Source organism: Amphibalanus amphitrite, unplaced genomic scaffold, assembly GCF_019059575.1.
Source record: "Amphibalanus amphitrite isolate SeventyFive unplaced genomic scaffold, NRLGWU_Aamphi_draft 001107F_arrow, whole genome shotgun sequence".
Taxonomy (NCBI): domain Eukaryota; kingdom Metazoa; phylum Arthropoda; class Thecostraca; order Balanomorpha; family Balanidae; genus Amphibalanus; species Amphibalanus amphitrite.
The window spans coordinates 64,142-80,561 of record NW_024882601.1 but is presented as its reverse complement, the minus strand read 5'-3'; the positions used below and the strand labels follow the sequence as shown (position 1 = coordinate 80,561).

The 16,420-nt window shown below is 51.9% G+C and overlaps 1 protein-coding gene across 7 annotated transcripts in view; it reads left to right on the top strand.

Annotated features, from left to right (window-relative positions):
- LOC122370193 (pleckstrin homology domain-containing family G member 5-like) overlaps nt 1-16,420 on the top strand; it is a 148,544-nt gene that overhangs the window by 119,102 nt on the left and 13,022 nt on the right. For all 7 annotated transcript variants that reach the window (XM_043345575.1, XM_043345576.1, XM_043345574.1 and 4 more), the window contains 7 exons: nt 219-301; nt 625-783; nt 2,620-2,737; nt 4,320-4,465; nt 8,424-8,624; nt 8,868-8,978; nt 12,135-12,284. In XM_043345575.1, coding sequence (XP_043201510.1) covers nt 219-301; nt 625-783; nt 2,620-2,737; nt 4,320-4,465; nt 8,424-8,624; nt 8,868-8,978; nt 12,135-12,284 — 968 coding nt within the window. The remainder of the gene's footprint in view (nt 1-218; nt 302-624; nt 784-2,619; nt 2,738-4,319; nt 4,466-8,423; nt 8,625-8,867; nt 8,979-12,134; nt 12,285-16,420) is intronic.

The following is a 16,420-nucleotide window of genomic DNA, read 5'->3' as shown; positions in this document are numbered from 1 at the left end:
CTCGACACTGTCTGGTGCCTTTTGCCGAACTTCAGAAATAGTCTGAGAGAGAGTGTGTTTATATTTGTTGTTTCGTTAGCCGCGATAACGAAGTGCCTGTTGAGTAAAATATTGTTATTGATTGCAGCATTCGACTGCATCTAGCTCTTGATCCAGTGTTGTCTGGTTTGAGTCTTATTTGTTGCTGCATGCTGAGACAATGTTTGTTTGTTCCACAGTTCGTGATCACGACAGCAAGAGTCCCGTGAGGTCAAAGTCGTCCTCCAGTCACTCGTCGGCACCCACGCGCAAGTCCTCAGGGGTGAGTAATGCTGTCACTTTGACGTCAGTAATGACAGGAACAGTAGCGCTCACAGCAGCTGATTGAAGTTAAATGAAGATAGGTCATGTTAGTGACGTCTTCGGGATCTTTTTTATTATCTAAAGTGTGTATCTTCTAGCGATAAAAGGAAGAAGTGGTTGATTTGGGTAGTGTTTTGATGTCATGCTAAGCTATCATATTATATCACATACCCACTTGGTACTAACCTCTATCCGTTGCCGTTTTGGCCTCCTGTGACCTTCCCTGTCACCTGACCCCGGGTGACCTGTAACCTCTGACGTGCGGCCGTGTCCTCTCGTCAGAGTTACCGCGGTATGGTGACCAAGCTGATGAACAGTGCCGAGGAGACCTCCTCAGGGGACGGACCCGCGCCCGGTTCCTCTGAGGGCTCCCTGAAGGTCAACAAGACCAGCAAACAGCATACGCGCTGGAGTGGCATCTTCAGCAACAGCTCAATGAAGGTCAGTGCCGCAGGGGCGGCGCGAGTAGGGTTGGTCGCAGAGGTCAGTCTAGGGGCGGGGATGGTGTGGGGATATACAGATCAATGAAAAAATGTAAAAAATGGCATGGTCTCGGGTGTGTTCTCGGGGCTTTTCCCTTTGCTTTTGTTTTGAGTGTTAGATAGAATATAAGCTCAGACATAGACTGCGTATTTTTAGACAGCGATAGGCTTTGTTCAGCGGGCTTCGTTGCTGCTGAGTTCGTGCATTTTATACAAAAAAAAAGTCGTGACGGCGATAACACTGTCGAATTTATTACGGATAAGTCTAGCTATACGAAAAATATAAAAAGTAAATTTATCGATAGTTCACACCTAAATGGCATGACAGAGTCAAGACAAAATACGAAAACAAAAACAAACCGGCCATAAAGCCCAAGGCCTGGAAATCCCGATCGTTCCCGCTGCTGTCCGCGCTGTGATGGCGCCGCTGATACGACAATCCCTTGTTTAGCCGCCACGTCTTGTGGTGTCCGGCCGTAAGACGACCCGTCCGAGGGATTTACGTTACCGGGGCGGGTGTCGGCAGTGAGCGGCGCCCCAGCTCACACCCTCCCCGCGCCCAGACGCTCAGTATGCAGCACTTTCCGAGCGACCGCCTGCCGACTGAAAGGCCCTGATTTGTTTCCAAATTGCTGTCGGAGGTGGAAATGTTGTTGAGTCAATCGGTGCCGGTGAAGTCGCTATGTGCGCCGCCGGTCCCGGGTCGAAATGGAAGGACGATGTTCTTACGGAGCGAGCGCCAGCTAGGAGGGGCCGATGACCTGACCTGCGATTCTGATAGCGGAAATGGAAGCGGGGCAGGTTGTGGACTTATAAAACGTTTAGTGCTCAATACGATAAGTCGAGACGTCATAGGGTGCCGCAACCAGGATTCTTTTGATTGGCCACTTAAGTGTGGCGTATCTTCTTCTCCGAGTAACTTTGTGTTCGAATGGTGAATTTTCAAAGACAACCTGTGCGAAAATAGTGTTTTAGATCTCAGTAGACTTTTTGCGAGATGTGATGCATTTCGAAAGTCGGATAGTGTTTTCATATTATAATTTCCAGTCGAAAGCTACGCTTATTTTTCAGGTTGCAGACCAAGCTTTACTTATTTCATTTTGGCAGTTCTAATATTCACAGATGAGACCAAATGTTATTTTTATTGTGTTATTTGATCAAGGTTATTAGGAAAGTTATCGCAGCCACTCGTAAATAATTTTATCATAGCCTTATTGAACCGTGTGCTGTGTTTTTCGCTCCTGTGAAGTATTGATATTTATCGCCGTCCGGTGGAAATTCACGAGAGCAGCGCTCAATCGAGCCGTGGTTAATAGCCCGTGAAATTAGTCGCCTGTTTACTGCCGGCTTCAGAGGCTCGCTTTGACCTCCGAATATGAGAGACTCCCAATGGCTGAGGGCAAACGACCAATGAGATGATCGCGGATTTAAAGATGGAACTTTCGCCTTTTGAAATCCCTCAATTTCACGGGATGTGCCTTGCTTTTTTAAGGGATTGAGGCTACTCGCCGGCGCCAGGCCCTTATAAGCAGATAGCTACACTTAATCGCGATGCATAAAGTAGCAATGCAACGTAAATATGCCTTGCGCCAATGGACTTTGTTGAGACGCACGCTCTCTTTGAGCTACTGCTGGGCGCTCTTTGGAACCCTTTAACAGACTGATCCCTTGGCTGCTGTGATAAGCTCAAGATTGAGGATTATTGTTCTTACGGCTTCAGCAATGTCAAAAATCAAACCAGTTGTATTACAACGGTTAGCACAGTGCTACTCACAACGGACTTTCTTCCCTCCAGGAGCCGAGTGCTGCCCGCATGGACCAGATGATCCAGTGTTTGGACAACTACAGCACCCACGGCATTCCGCGCCTGCCTTACCTGGTCAACTTTGACGGCGACGCCGCGGAGGAGGAGGGTGAGTCGCCTCTCTGTGTCTGTCAGTGTCTGTCAGTTTGTCTGTCTGTCAGTGGTCCTGTGTCTCTCAGTGTATCTCCGTGACTGTCAGATATGATACTCTGTCCGTGGTAACGTGACCCTCTGGTAGTCACTGCGTGCCTTCGGTAGTCCATCAGTGCATTATATTGATGAAAATATTTTATTTTTCTTAATTTTATATATGTATGTACTTCATTTGCTTCGTTAAATGCGATCCTTGCTTTGCTGCTATCGAGTGTCGTTCCATATTTTCTGCGCAATGTATTTTGATGCTTACCATAGGAGGCTGATGTTGCTATGACCGCTTTTCCATTACCTTTTCTCGACGTGGCTTTTTGCCGACCTGAGCCGTCAGCGGCCATTTCCCAATACCGCTGACCTGCCGTCCGGTACCCAGGGGGCCGGTCCTAGCCACTGGCTGACCAGTCAGCACGGTCCCCTGGGCAGCGCATTTGACCGGGACATCTGGGGGAGGACCTGGGGAGAACAGGGGCAGAGACGGCCGGTCTCCCTGGGGAGGAGCGGGGAAGGACAGGAGCAGAGACGAGGGCCTGGCGAGCTGTGGCCCGCGCTCCCCGGGGGCAGGGATTGGCGAACGCTCCCCATCCGGCGCTGGCCGGGACGGATACTGGAATTCAATCAGGCGGTGGGCGCTCGTGCGCAGTGTGGGGGCCCACCGCTCCGGACGGGAGGTACTGCCGGGAGGAGTGGGGTGGCGGCGGCGGCGGCGGTGGCGGTGCGGTAGGCTGAAAATACCGGCGAAATGTCACGTTAGCTATCCATCTCACGTCTGAGGCTGGACCGTTTTTGCTGGTGCTGCAACGGCAGGCTTTGTTAGATGTGTAGGATTTCACATGATGTTGAGTGCTGGCAGCGCTGAAGCGTTTCTCAGCGCCACCCATTATATTACCGCAGACCCGTTTTGTACATTACCGTGATTGCCTGACTGGCGCTAAGAAGCATGTTGGCGGTTAATTGATGCACTTACGGCTGACCACTTTGGTGTGCACTTAGCGTCGTGCTAGCTTCCATCATCATGTGTTAGCAGGCTAGAGATTGCGTAATGGACCCGAGAACGGCGAGGCTGAAAGCCGAGTAGGAAACCGAATACGAAATCCTACCAATTTTTTCAGGTGCTCTTTTTTGCATGTGCTGTTTTCTAGTAGTTCAGCAAGCGCGCGTTTTTTAAGAACTATCTGTCTCCTCTCTTTCTGCGTCCCCCTCTCTCTCTCTCTCTCTCACTCACTCACTCTCACTCACTCACTCACTCACTCACTCACTCACTCACTCACTCACTCACTCACTCACTCACTCACTCACTCACTCACTCACTCACTCACTCACTCACTCACTCACTCACTCACTCACTCACTCACTCACTCACTCACTCACTCACTCACTCACTCACTCACTCACTCACTCTCTCTCTCTCTCTCTCTCTCTCTCTCTCTCTCTCTCTCTCTCTCTCTCTCTCTCTCTCTCTCTCTCTCTCTCCCTCTCTCTCTCTCTCTCTCTCTCTCTCTCTCTCTCTCTCTCACGCTCTCTCCCTCGCCCCGTTCCAGAGCTGTATAACCTGGAGAGCGACTGGCGGGAGCTGGTGGACGCGCCGGAGACCCTGTCGGAGAGGCGGCACCAGCAGCAGAATGCCATCTGGGAGTTGGTACACACGGAGGCCGCCTACCTGCACACGCTCAAAGTCATCACTGACGTAAGTGGCGCAGCGGCTGAGGAGCTGGCTCTACACGGGTGTATGCGGCTGGTCAAGTATACGGCGCTTTTAATTCGTGAAGTATTATGAAGAATACAAGCATACGTTCGAAAACGATAGGTAGGTTAGATATAATATGCCATAAAACGGCGAAGATGTAGATTATTAGAATGGAAGTAAATTGAACGCAATTACAAGCCTTAGTAATGTTAGAATAAGCAGTATGTTTTCCGGATTATTGATGGAAGTGGAACAGATGCTTATATGGCAGAGTTGCCTATGCGGTATTTTCCCGATCGTCCCGCCGCCTCTGCGGTTCGCCGGGACGTTGGAGTGCGTGCACTGGGCAGTCCAGAGAGACGCCTCGAGAGGCTGAAGGGCGAGCTCGAGCCACCCCCGCGCCTGCCGGGTCTCGGCGGACGCTCTGAAGTGGTGGACACAAAATGTTAGTGCGAATAGGACGCGGGCGCGGCGGTCGGTGGTGGGGATTGTTTTCCCCAGCGCGGGTCAAAGGGGAGAGGGATGTTACTGGTCGTGGCAGAGCACAAGGCCCTAAATACAGAGCATAATAGTATTGAGTAATTAGTGGCAAAGTTAGCACTATGGCAGAATGGATAGAACACAGCGGCGGCGCATTGAGAGGTAACCATGCTCTCTGAATTGTGGTGTTTTCTCGCGACCCTGAATGGGCTGTTTTGTTTGTCGCGAGGGCATCGGTTGTGGGTTGGGGTCCAGCCCGTCCACTTCCGCTGATCAGCGCGACGGAAGCCCGACCTTAATGAGCCTAATGACCTGGGACGTGGCGTTCTCAGACCGGCCCTGAGGGCTACACCCGGCTAAATGCTTCTTAGTTATAGTTCCATTAGCTTTAGCTGAACTTATTAACGACGTGGGAAAAAGGACTTTGTATTCCGTTTCAATATGAAACCCCAGGCATGATGAATCTCTCAGCAAAATTATATCAGCTTTGCCAAAAAGAAAAGAAAAGCTTTTGTCAAGGTGAACGCATTTTTGCCTTTCTACGAATACGAATGAGCACTCCTGCCGCCACGAATCAGTGAAATGAAAACAAAATCACCTTGCTTTGAGACCTCATTCTATCTGGCAGATAAAACCAAGAAGAAGAAAACTAATCAGCGCGCTCTGAAACAAAGCCGCTGCCTGTTCTGGCGCCTAATCAGCGCGGCCATAATTACCTGTTACAAGCCGCCCACAAATAGATCGAAGCTCGTGCCGCCAACTACGGCGCAAACTAGCCGGCCGCCCGACAGACGCTGCTCCGAGCACGAGTCTGCCGCTTTAACGGACCGTCATTATCTTAGCAAACTTACTGACGAGCACAGTTGGCTTCCGCGTCGGTGTCCGGGGCTGGACGCGTGTCTGGCACGCTCCGTGAGGCTCTGTGAGCTGTGTCTGGTCTCGTGACTCCCGGTACATCCGTGGCCGGGCTCTCTCAGGGTCAAACGCGCACTTAACAGTCCACGGGACGCGGACGGCGAGGGCGTTCAAAGGCGCGTCGCTCGGAGCGGGAGGGTTAGTGAGTGCTGTTTCATGTCCCGGTATGATGGCACTTCAAATGTGGCGGATCCCCGCCGGTTTGGTTGTGGGCCGCCCTCTGCCACGGGTGCCCCGAGCTGCTATACGCGTCGCGGTGACCTCTGACCTCGCCCACCGCCTCAGGCGCTATGCCCCGCTCTGAAATGCGGTGCCGACCTCACCAGACGTGCCATGCAATGACCCGCACGAGTCATGACGGAGATAGTGTCAGACGAGGCGTACATCACCTGCGGCTCCATTTGGGCGCTGATGCGGTCTGCCCCGCGCGGTGGCGTGTCATTTAGCGCGTGTCACAGAGCCATGGGCCGGCCGGCGCCGGTAGTAGGCGCCGCCGACGTGCGACGAATGGCCCCTATGCATCTGGTGTGTCGTGGATAGGGGTGCTATCTGAAATGGATGGGAAAACGCCTGTCACTGGTCCCAGAGATCTCGGGAACGGGGGGTGATCGAAAGTGGGCGTCGATACGCATAAAGACCGTGATCTAAGGTTGTATGTTTATCGTTAAAAGGACGATGGGCTAGCAGACTGTTAAGCATTCATCAGTTCAATTGTATCCTGCAGTTGGTCATGCTACAACAAAGTTAGTTGACCTGCTACTGCATTTATTTATGCCTGTCATGCACGGCAAAGTTTCTACTGGACGCAAAAGAAGCGCCACTGAACCATTCGCCACTTGCCATTGAAATTAGAACAAACGAGGCTGAGTTTCCATACCGCAGCGGTAACCTCGTGGCTTTTGTCCGAGGTGCCTTTGAGGACGCCCGTATTGTCCCACTAGCGACCGACACACCGCGCTGTGGGCGGCATCGATTCAGGTCAACTTGGCCCACATCAAAGCCATTCCTTTCCATTTGACGCTCTTGCTTGCCTTATCCTTGCCTTTCCTCGTCTTTCCTCGCCTTTCCTCGCCTTTTCGCGTCTTTTCTAGTCTTTTGCTCGCCTTTTCTCGCTAATCCTCGCCACCTTGTGCTCGTCCCACCTCTCGCAGACTGATGGAGAGGCAAATCGTTCCCGATTCACACTCGTCGTTACGTGGACTGTTGCTCATTCCCCACGAACTTCACCCCACGCGTTTTGGTGTGATCATGAGCCGACGGCAGCTGCGAAAGACAAATGTCTCGCTGCTCCGCGGAGGCGCGATCCGCCTCCAGGGACTCCCGATGGCATAAGGGTAGAGTGGAGGGTGATGAGGTAGAGTCCAGAGGTGGGCAGGAGGGGGCACAAGGCGTGGGAAGACGGCCAGACGCGACGGCCGAGGGTAGTTAATCATAGCAGGCACGCTGGCCGTGGGTGTGCTGGTCGGAGCTGCGATCAGGTGTGCCACAGCAGGCGATTCGCGCTTACGAGCTACAGCTGCGAGATGTCTGATCAGAGATCAATGAGGACAGGAAAGAATGCTGGAAGGATAGACGTGTTAGGAAATGATGTCAAGGCCAAAACTCAAACACCATCGAACTTGCAATACGTGTCTTCAGTAATTGTTGGTGCACTCAACGACAAGCTGTAGCGCTGGACCCGTCCGCCACGGCGGGACCCGGTACAGAGCTCTCACGGTCCAGACGACCGTGGTAGTCCCCGTGTCAGCAGCAGGCCAGCCACGCCATCAGTAATCGGTATCAACGGACACGGTATTTACGGTCCATTTGCCGGGCTATATTTGGCCGGAGACGCAGCATCGGCTCTTTGTGGTGACGATTTATGTTTGATGTTCTTAGACTGGTGGACTAAGCAAGCCTGTCGCTGGCTTCTCTACCATATGTCCGCAGCTAAGTAGACGTGTTTGTTGTCTGTCGCCAAACGGTCCTCAAAGTGGCCGTGTTTGTTTTCCGTCGGCTTATTAAGTCCCGTGGGGCTCATTAGTTCTGCCGAGACCGTGTCCCGGGGAAGTTCAGACACCTCCCGGAAAACTTTGCCAAACTGATCCGTATCGGCGGACAGTTTGCCGATTTTCCAGCGGGGCAGACGAATTTCTCGGGCTCGCTCTCTGAGATCTGCCGGCAAATGTGGCGCGAGCAGCACGATTAATAGATCGGTCTCGATTGCTCGGCCAACAAAAGCGCACACTCGACTGAGCGGGTTCGGCCCGGTTTTTGGAGACGGTACACCACTTGATATCCGCAGAAGGTATAATGTAACGGATAGCAGAGACTTGAAGCTTTCAGAAGAGACTTGAGGTTATGAGAAGAGACTTGAAGCTATGGTATTTGACTTGATATCTCATACAGAACGTTTTAAAGTTCGTGTGCCTACATATATTGTCTTTCTTTTTGCTCGTGTTATAGATAATAAAAATGTGTACTGTAATCCGTTAAATTGTCTCTTCCTTACATTGCCCCTATGTATATCCTTCACACTGTTCGAATGGCTGCCGACTAACAGATATGTGTTTCTGTTTCGCAGTTGTTCCTCTCGTGCCTGTGCAACCTGCAACACTGCGGCATCCTCACTGACGTCAGCACCGAGAAACTCTTCTCCAACATCCAGGAGATTTACGCGGCCAACCGCCACTTCTGGCACGATCACGTGCTCCGGATGCTGACCAAGGCGCGCAAGAGCCGCCAGCCGCTGGACATCACCGAAATGCGAGACGGCTTCGCTCAGGTGAGTGGCGACAGGTCACGGCACGGGTCACGGAGTCATGGGTGTGACGGGGTTATTTATGGGTCACGTGATATGAGGTAGTAATAAACGGTCACGTGTCATAGGTATGTATTGTGAGTCGTCACGATTCAGGTTGGGATGATGGCGACGGACGACGCTATGGAGTGTATGAAAGATGTTTCTGTTTCCAAGACCTTTGTCTGTTGTTACGGTGGTTCTGACGCGGTGGTGTTTGTTTGCCAGTTTGAGGAGATCTGCCACCCGTACACTCGCTACTGTCTGGATCAGAACAACAGCAAACTGTACTGCAAGTCACTCTCACGCAGCAACGGACTCTTCAACGGATACCTGGCGGTAAGTGCGCGCTTAGTCGGGAACAGTCTCCATCTCGTCTGAGTGTATTACACAATAGCCATATGAACATCGTTGCGGCATAATCAGTATACAGTTATCACTTCCCTGATACGTGTTATCAGGCTGGTATAATTGTTATGTGATTATGTTTGTGGTAACCTCATAGGCAATTCGTCTCGTCCCAGAGCGAATAATAACCATACTGAGTGCGGACAAACTCAGGAACTCCGCACATTACAACTGTCATCACTCAGCTCGGCAACCACTTTATCGTCTCGCTCTCGCGCTGTTGGGACATCTCTAATGTCCAAATGCACTCAGTCGGCCGCGCGATGGAGCTCATCGCGAACCTTCGCCGACTTCTCCCGGAGACAGCGGCATGAAGTTCGCCATAAGCGGCGCGGCCGGCGGCTCCGGCGCACCTCGGCACCGCTGTAAAGCGCTCTGCGGCGCGTGTCATCCGCGGCGCGCTGCCGAGACGGCTCGTTAAGCGGGCCGGTGACGGACCTCTGAGAGGCCGGCGCTGGTCGCGAGCAGCGCGCTCGGCCGGCCGACGGGCGCCAATCTGGAAAAGTGGGCCGCCGAGGTGTCCGGTGCAGCTAATTAGCTCGTCGGACACGGTCGGCGCACCGGCCGACTGGGTCGAGGTCGGGCTGAGCGCTGCCGTCTGTGGACGGGGGCCGGACCGGTAGAAGGAGTTCCCCGCAGGGGGCCGGGCCGCCGGGGTCACCCCGGGCCGTGCTCCGGCCGACGGCGGCCACATATCACCGGAACGCTCCTGTCTGGACCAGCTGGCAGACGGACCGGACTCCATCAGCGCTAAAGCCAGATTCGATGGCCGATCGGCCAGATTGTAGCACCTCATGTAGACGCACTTCATTCGCGGTGAATCGCCCTTTCTTTGCCCTCCTCGCGAGGCCGGTAACGTAAGTTAGGGCCACTAAAAAAAAAAAGCCCTTCCTTCGTTCGCCCGATCACGTTATGGCGCTCGGGCTTTCTCGAACTTTTCTGTTTTCATCGTCTGTTTTGTATGTGTGTGTTTGCTGCATCCTGGTGAATTTTGTTCTCAGTTTTGTTTCAGTTTTCTCGCGTCACAATGTTTATCGTCACGTCCAAAGTTTGCGAAGTGATTATTTGTGTCCGGAACGATTTTTTTATCATTCCCTGTGTCTACCGTTGATGAATTATTAACTTTTCTATTTTATACGTCTATTATTTCGTACCTTCTTGTTTCTCGCCTCCACAACAGCCCACTTAAAGTTAAACTTTCGTCGGATGCTCGTATTTTGTCTGGCGTCGTTTTCACATCGCCTGCTCGCCACTCCAAGTCGTCATCTCGCCCGTAACAAGTGCCTCGTTCGGAGCAGCACTTCTCCAGTCCGCCCTGCGTCCGTTCCACCGGCGACACTAAGCCGACAGATTTAAGTCTCGCCGTGTCCCTCTAAAAGCGCCGGATGCCGGTGTTGTGAGCTGACGTGTCTGTTGCAGCTCTTTGCCGGCGAAAGACGAGCTCATTACTAGACGGGACGAATCGTTACGCGGCTCAGACGAGCGGCCGTTTAACGGCATATGGTCACTAAAAGGACCGCCTCGGCTGCTTATAATTACCGGCGGGTTCACGTCATGGGTATACTTAAGCATGCGAGCCGTGCATTTGTGTTTATCCGTGCATGAGTTTATATGAATTATTAAATGTCTCATTGCATACAACAGAGCTGTTCCCAAAACAAACACTATTCTACTTTGATCCGCTATGCCGAAGAGCAGCTGTGCTTGAACCGTCGCGTGTGTAGCGAGCTTTTTCGTCCATATCAAAGCGAACGGAAGTGTTTGAGAAATCTCACGATGCGGGGTCACGTGCTGTTGTCTCGTAGGGTGTCGCGTGATGTGAATTCGTTTTTCTGTTTTGTGCGCCGGTGGACTGTAATTTGATCGGACGGCATTATCTGAACGTCGCAGTATGCTGACTGCGGATGGGCGGTCCAATCTGTATCCGCCCTTTGTGTATGGGACTCCAAAACAGGTAGACTTTGTAGATAAAAGGTTGGAGTTTGAGACAGCGTAAAATTTCGTTCGAGACACTGATCGACACTGAGTGTCGATCGTAGTTGGGATAGACATGGGCAGATCGGGAACACCTAACGACTAACACTCTCGCGATCAGGATCAGCTTTGTTGCGGCAACGCCCCTGGGAGGAAAGTTTGCCAGCAAACAGGTTTCGCTTTGCCAAGCCGTGCGGCTTGCGTCCCATCTTTTCCCGCAAGTTTGCGGCCGGCGGCGCCGCTCGGCCAGAAACAAAAACGTGCGGCCGCCTCTGCGTGACTTAGTCCCCTGATTGGACTATCCGTTACCACGGCAACCGGTAGCGGAGACGCGCGCCCAGGCGTCTCCCGGATCCGGCGTGTGCTACTGCGACTCTTTGTCCCCCGACGGCAGAGGAAGCAGCCGCCTTAGGTCGCGCGCAGAGTACCGCCTCGGATGGAAATGAGAGCGCCGCTGTGCGTTGGGGTCGAGCGGGGGTGTGCTTTGAGGACAGACAGCAGAATTAATGCGAGCAGCGAGTAATCTCGAGTGTAACAGCGAGTAATCTCGAGTGTTTCTGTAAGCGGGATCGGTAGATGGATAGATGTATTGGGACCCTGTGTTGACGGCTGAGCTGGCTGCGCTTAGTTTGTCATGCTTTCATCATCCGAACGGACGCAAACAATGACAATTTATGGCAGCTCGATCGACAGACGAACGGAGGCTTTCTGTGAGCGTATTCACTCGGCTGTCAAAATATTTCTGAGCCTCGCCACACAAACATTTTCGCGAAAATGACTCTTTTACGCGGTATTTCTCCTGGGCGTGTTTATATTCGATTGTGGCTGAAATACTGATGGAAATAATCGAATCTGCATAAGAATGAAAGACTGCCCCAGATTCCAAACAGCTTTGTCACGGCTCAGAGTACGCAAGGTGCAGACGCCAAAAACATAAAAAAATGAAAACAATAAACGCGGCTCACCGACTAACGGAGCAGTTTCCAGACCTCGACCACCGCCTCCTCACTGACCTCTCTTGTGCTCCAATAGCCACCTGTCCTATCACCCTCGCCATTTCAGTAATTTGTCTCATGACCCGCAATCTGACCTGCCCTCCCGCTGTCTCCGCAGTGGTGTGAGACGCAGAAGGACTGTAACCGGCTGAGGCTGGTGGACATCCTGGCCAAGCCCTGGCAGCGCCTCACCAAGTACTCTCTGCTGCTGAAGGCGATCCTGAAGAAGACAGAGCCGCAGGAGGAGCAGGCCATTCTGAGGCAGATGGTGAGTATCGATTGGGGTTTGGGAGAACTTGGCTGGGACTGGTGGTGAATTGTTGTTGACGACTTCGGCTGGTGGCAAGCTTGGCTGATGGCGAGTTTAGCTGGTGTCGAGTTAGGCTTATGGTGACTTGGGTTGGTGGCCAGATTAGTTATGGTGACGCTCGGGTCGACTTTTAGTTTGGTCTAGGATACGGTGACGAAATGTTCTAGGTTTGTCAGTATCTTATATGCTGAAAAGTGTAAGGTGATAACTGATCTACTAAAAATCTACTAACTGATCTACTAAAAACTGTCCTTTGCTGGGTTCTGGACATCATCCAACCATTTCGGATCTAAAGCACTGCCTGCTATTGCGTCCTCGGGCTATAATGTCATTGCGAATCGCTGCACAGCTGCGCGAAATATATCAATTCTAATGCTGTTACTGATTGATATGAATTTTCCTCGACGTGATGAGTCGCTTCCATAACGACACTCTGGTGGGTCTCGACCTGCTGCTGCATCTTAGAATTATAAATGGTGTCTAATTATAGGTTCTAGCCGGGTTATCTGTCCTAAGTATGCATGGGTATCAGAAAAATAAAAATGCGATTTCGAAAGGAAATTCGCGTAACGTTTTATAATGATGCTACCCACAAGTTGAATTCAATTGTACTGTAGAAAACATAACATATTAAGAGAATTATAAAACATTTTAATGTAATAATAAGCACTACTGCAGATATCACGATGAGAATCAAACATCCCGCAGGACACAATGCTCCCTTGTTCCTCTGTTAGCGAGTCGGTGGTGCGCCGACCGTTTGGATTACTCGGCCCGGCCTCTTATCCGGCGCCGCCGGCCGAGACGGTCTGTGTTGTTCCAGTATGTCATCTGGCCGGCGGCGCTGTGTACAGTCCGTCTGAGCGAGCGCGGTTTCCGGTCCCTCTCTGGGCGGGGGCGGCGGCGGCCGGTGATCACACTCGCGCGGCGTCCCTGACGTGCCAGTGAGCGCCGCCGCCGTTTACGGCCCCGGCCAAACACAGCGTCGTGCCACAAACATTGACAGCGGCGGCGATCAAAGCGGCCGACTCGCCCCCCCCCCCTTTCGGGAGGGGAGGGAGGGTGTCGGAAATGACCTGAGGTCATTAGGAACGGCGGCTGGTGGAGTAATGGAGGTTCGGGGAGTGACCCAAAGGTCAGCGGCGCGTGGTGTCAAGGGTCAGCGTGGGTTGAGACAAATCGAGTCGTGACCAAAATGGTCGAGAAAAGAAGGAAATGTATGTCACAATTTATGTTGTGCTTGCTGCGCATCGTGCTTTTAGAGGCTGTTCAAATTAATGACAGCTCGATGTTTTGCATTTTTATAAGCCCCTTGCGTTCTAACTTTGCATTAGCGGAACTTTTCGTTTCACCCACTGGTAATTTATGGGATCCATCGATGTGCCATTGCAAAAACTACCGCACCATGGCAAGCTAGCTCGAATCTGATTTCTCCAACCAATCGAGCATTAATTTAGTTTGGAGCCTCGACAAATTTATCAGCGTGCCAGCTCGGAATCTATTTTAAGGATCTCTCCTGTCGTTTCTTCTGATCCTTGGAGCTAATCCCAGCAGTGCAATCGGGCTCCTTTGGCTTCATCCGTTCCTCGAAGTGCACATAACCGTTTTTCGTCAAGCTCAGAAATCAAAATTATTGTTGAAGTCCTGAACTGCACCTTGTTCGCCATTGTTCAAAAATTACGTTTATTAGAAGTCAAATGGCGTTCACTTAAAGTATTGAATGTTTTTGCTTGCCAGAACCGCTGTGCCGTATAGCTATTCCCAGTCCTATTCAGCTTTCATAATGCTTCCTCTATTACTTCCTCGCTGCTCTCAAAAGGTATTTGATTCCGTGCCAATACACTTGCTGGGCCTGCTCACACCTGTGAAGTTATGACTTATGCGCCTTTACACCACAGCCCGACCATTGATTGACATGTCTCGCTGCGCCTGACGTAGACGTCTGGTCTCTGGTCCTGTGGAGTAGTCGGTCTATGGAGTACTGTAGTCCGTAGTCACCTGTATGGTGGTCTATAGTCACCTAGAGTCGTCCTTGGCCGACTGAAGCCGTTTGGAGTCGCTTTGGGCTGATTATGGTAACTTGCAGTTTCCTTTAGTTGCCTAGAGTCGTCTTAGTCGCCTATAGTCGTCTATAGTCGTCTGTAGTCATCTGAAGCCGTCTAGACTCGTCTGAAGGCGTCTTGGGCGTTGCGTGCGCCTCTGTCCTCGCGTCCGTCCCCTGTGTGATCCCGCGTGTGTGATTGTCTCAGGCGGCGCTCCGACGCTCGCTCAGCCGGCTGCGACAGCTGCGAGCTGCGCGACGCTCGCCTGACGTCGCCGGGCTTGTTTGTCCCCGGCTGGCCCGCGCCTGATTACACCGTGCCCTGCCTCCCCTCCCTGGCCCCTCCGCCGGCCGTCGCTGGAGTTAGCAGGCCTGACGGCCGGCCGCTCCTGCCACCGAGCTGAACAGCGCCCGATTAATGGTCCGGTGCTAAACTCGCCCGATAGATCAGTCGATTACACGGCGGTCCGTGATCGTCAACTGACGGCCCGGGGAAAATGATAACAAGTTGTGTCGGGGCATTTAGCGAGGCGTACGGGGCATGAGTTTTTAATTGGGAGAAGTGTAGTCGCCGACTCGTGAGGGGAGGTTGTAATGTTGTATGTATTCAAAGGCGGATGGTACGGTCATTTTTGTCGCTACGAGATATGTCTTGACTTTCCATTAATCGTTGCTAGTTTCACCTGAGGAAGTGAAATCATTCAGTACCTGATGCTTTTTAGTTTTGGGTATTGCTGACTATTCTGATGAGTGATGTTTGACCTTCATTTAATTATTCCATTTGTGAAATCACATTATGAACTATATAGTAGCCGGTATCTTGCGTAGATGGCGCAGTTTCTGTGTCCATGATCCCTCATATTGGCTCAGACGTGAGAGACCTGTCCCATCACATTCGGTCTGTTTGGAAGCCCTTTGGACAGGTATTGAATCAATCCGCGAGCCAAGTTTGGCCACAGTTTGCTGGGTGTCTATCGCCGGTGCCACACCAAGGGTTAATGGGACGCCATTACTATCAGGATGTTTGACATGACAGTGACGCCATTGTGACGTCACACAACGGATCCAAATGCGGGCATCGAGAGACTTTGTGCCCGATCGACCTCTAGACTCATCAGCTCTCAGCTTTGATTTCTGAGTATTTCACTAAATTGTCAACTTTTTAGGTGTAAATATCGTCCCTCGCTGGGATCGATTGCCTTATTTTTCTTTTAGCTGTCTCAGACATTCCCTGCATTGCCGGAAAACCTCTGCTGCAGCATTCGTTTGAAACGAGCTGTGATTCTTGTTAGTAATTCCACGTCGCTATTCATCTATAACAACTTCCGCGTCTTTCATGCTGCCGCTCTGAAATCAAGATAAAAACTTATACCGGAAGCTCGGCTGTAGGTATTTTACACGCCGTGGCGTGTCATTCCCAGTTGATCATGTCTTTCTACCCTTCAGTTTACTTTGCCTGCCCACGCCAGGACGTCCCCGTGTGTCAGAACTTGGTCAGAACTGTCAGAACCAGCACACAACCAGCACGCAGCGGCTGTCAATGAGCCGGAGCACTCGTGCCGTCTATCCGGGAGATCCCCCGGGTCGTTATCCGTGCTTGTCAGCGGATACGGCGCCGCTAAGCCGCTGTTTATTAGGCTCCCATCAGCGGCGAGCGATGGCGAATCCGCGGCAGAGCGGTAGGTCGCTGCCGACTACCCCCGGTTTTCGGAAAGGAAGTGGGGCGCTAATGGTGTGCGGTGATGACTTTGGCGAATCGGGGGCAGGTTGTGTACCGAGAGGAGGCGGTGGAGCGGTGAGCTGTGGTCGCTTTATCCCCGTTAGCTGAGTTGATAACCTGTAGTCGAGCCGATTAGTGGTGGTACAGCGCGCTATCAACAGTTTCCGGTACGATATTTTATTTTTAGTTGCCGGTTGTTGTTTGGACGTGAGTCGGCTGGGTGCTGTCTTATCGGAACAGGTACGGTAAAATAACATCGTAGGTACTCTTCAGTTTTCGTCTCTTACCATCTAGAATACTTTACAGCACACACCTAAATAGCATTCATATTAC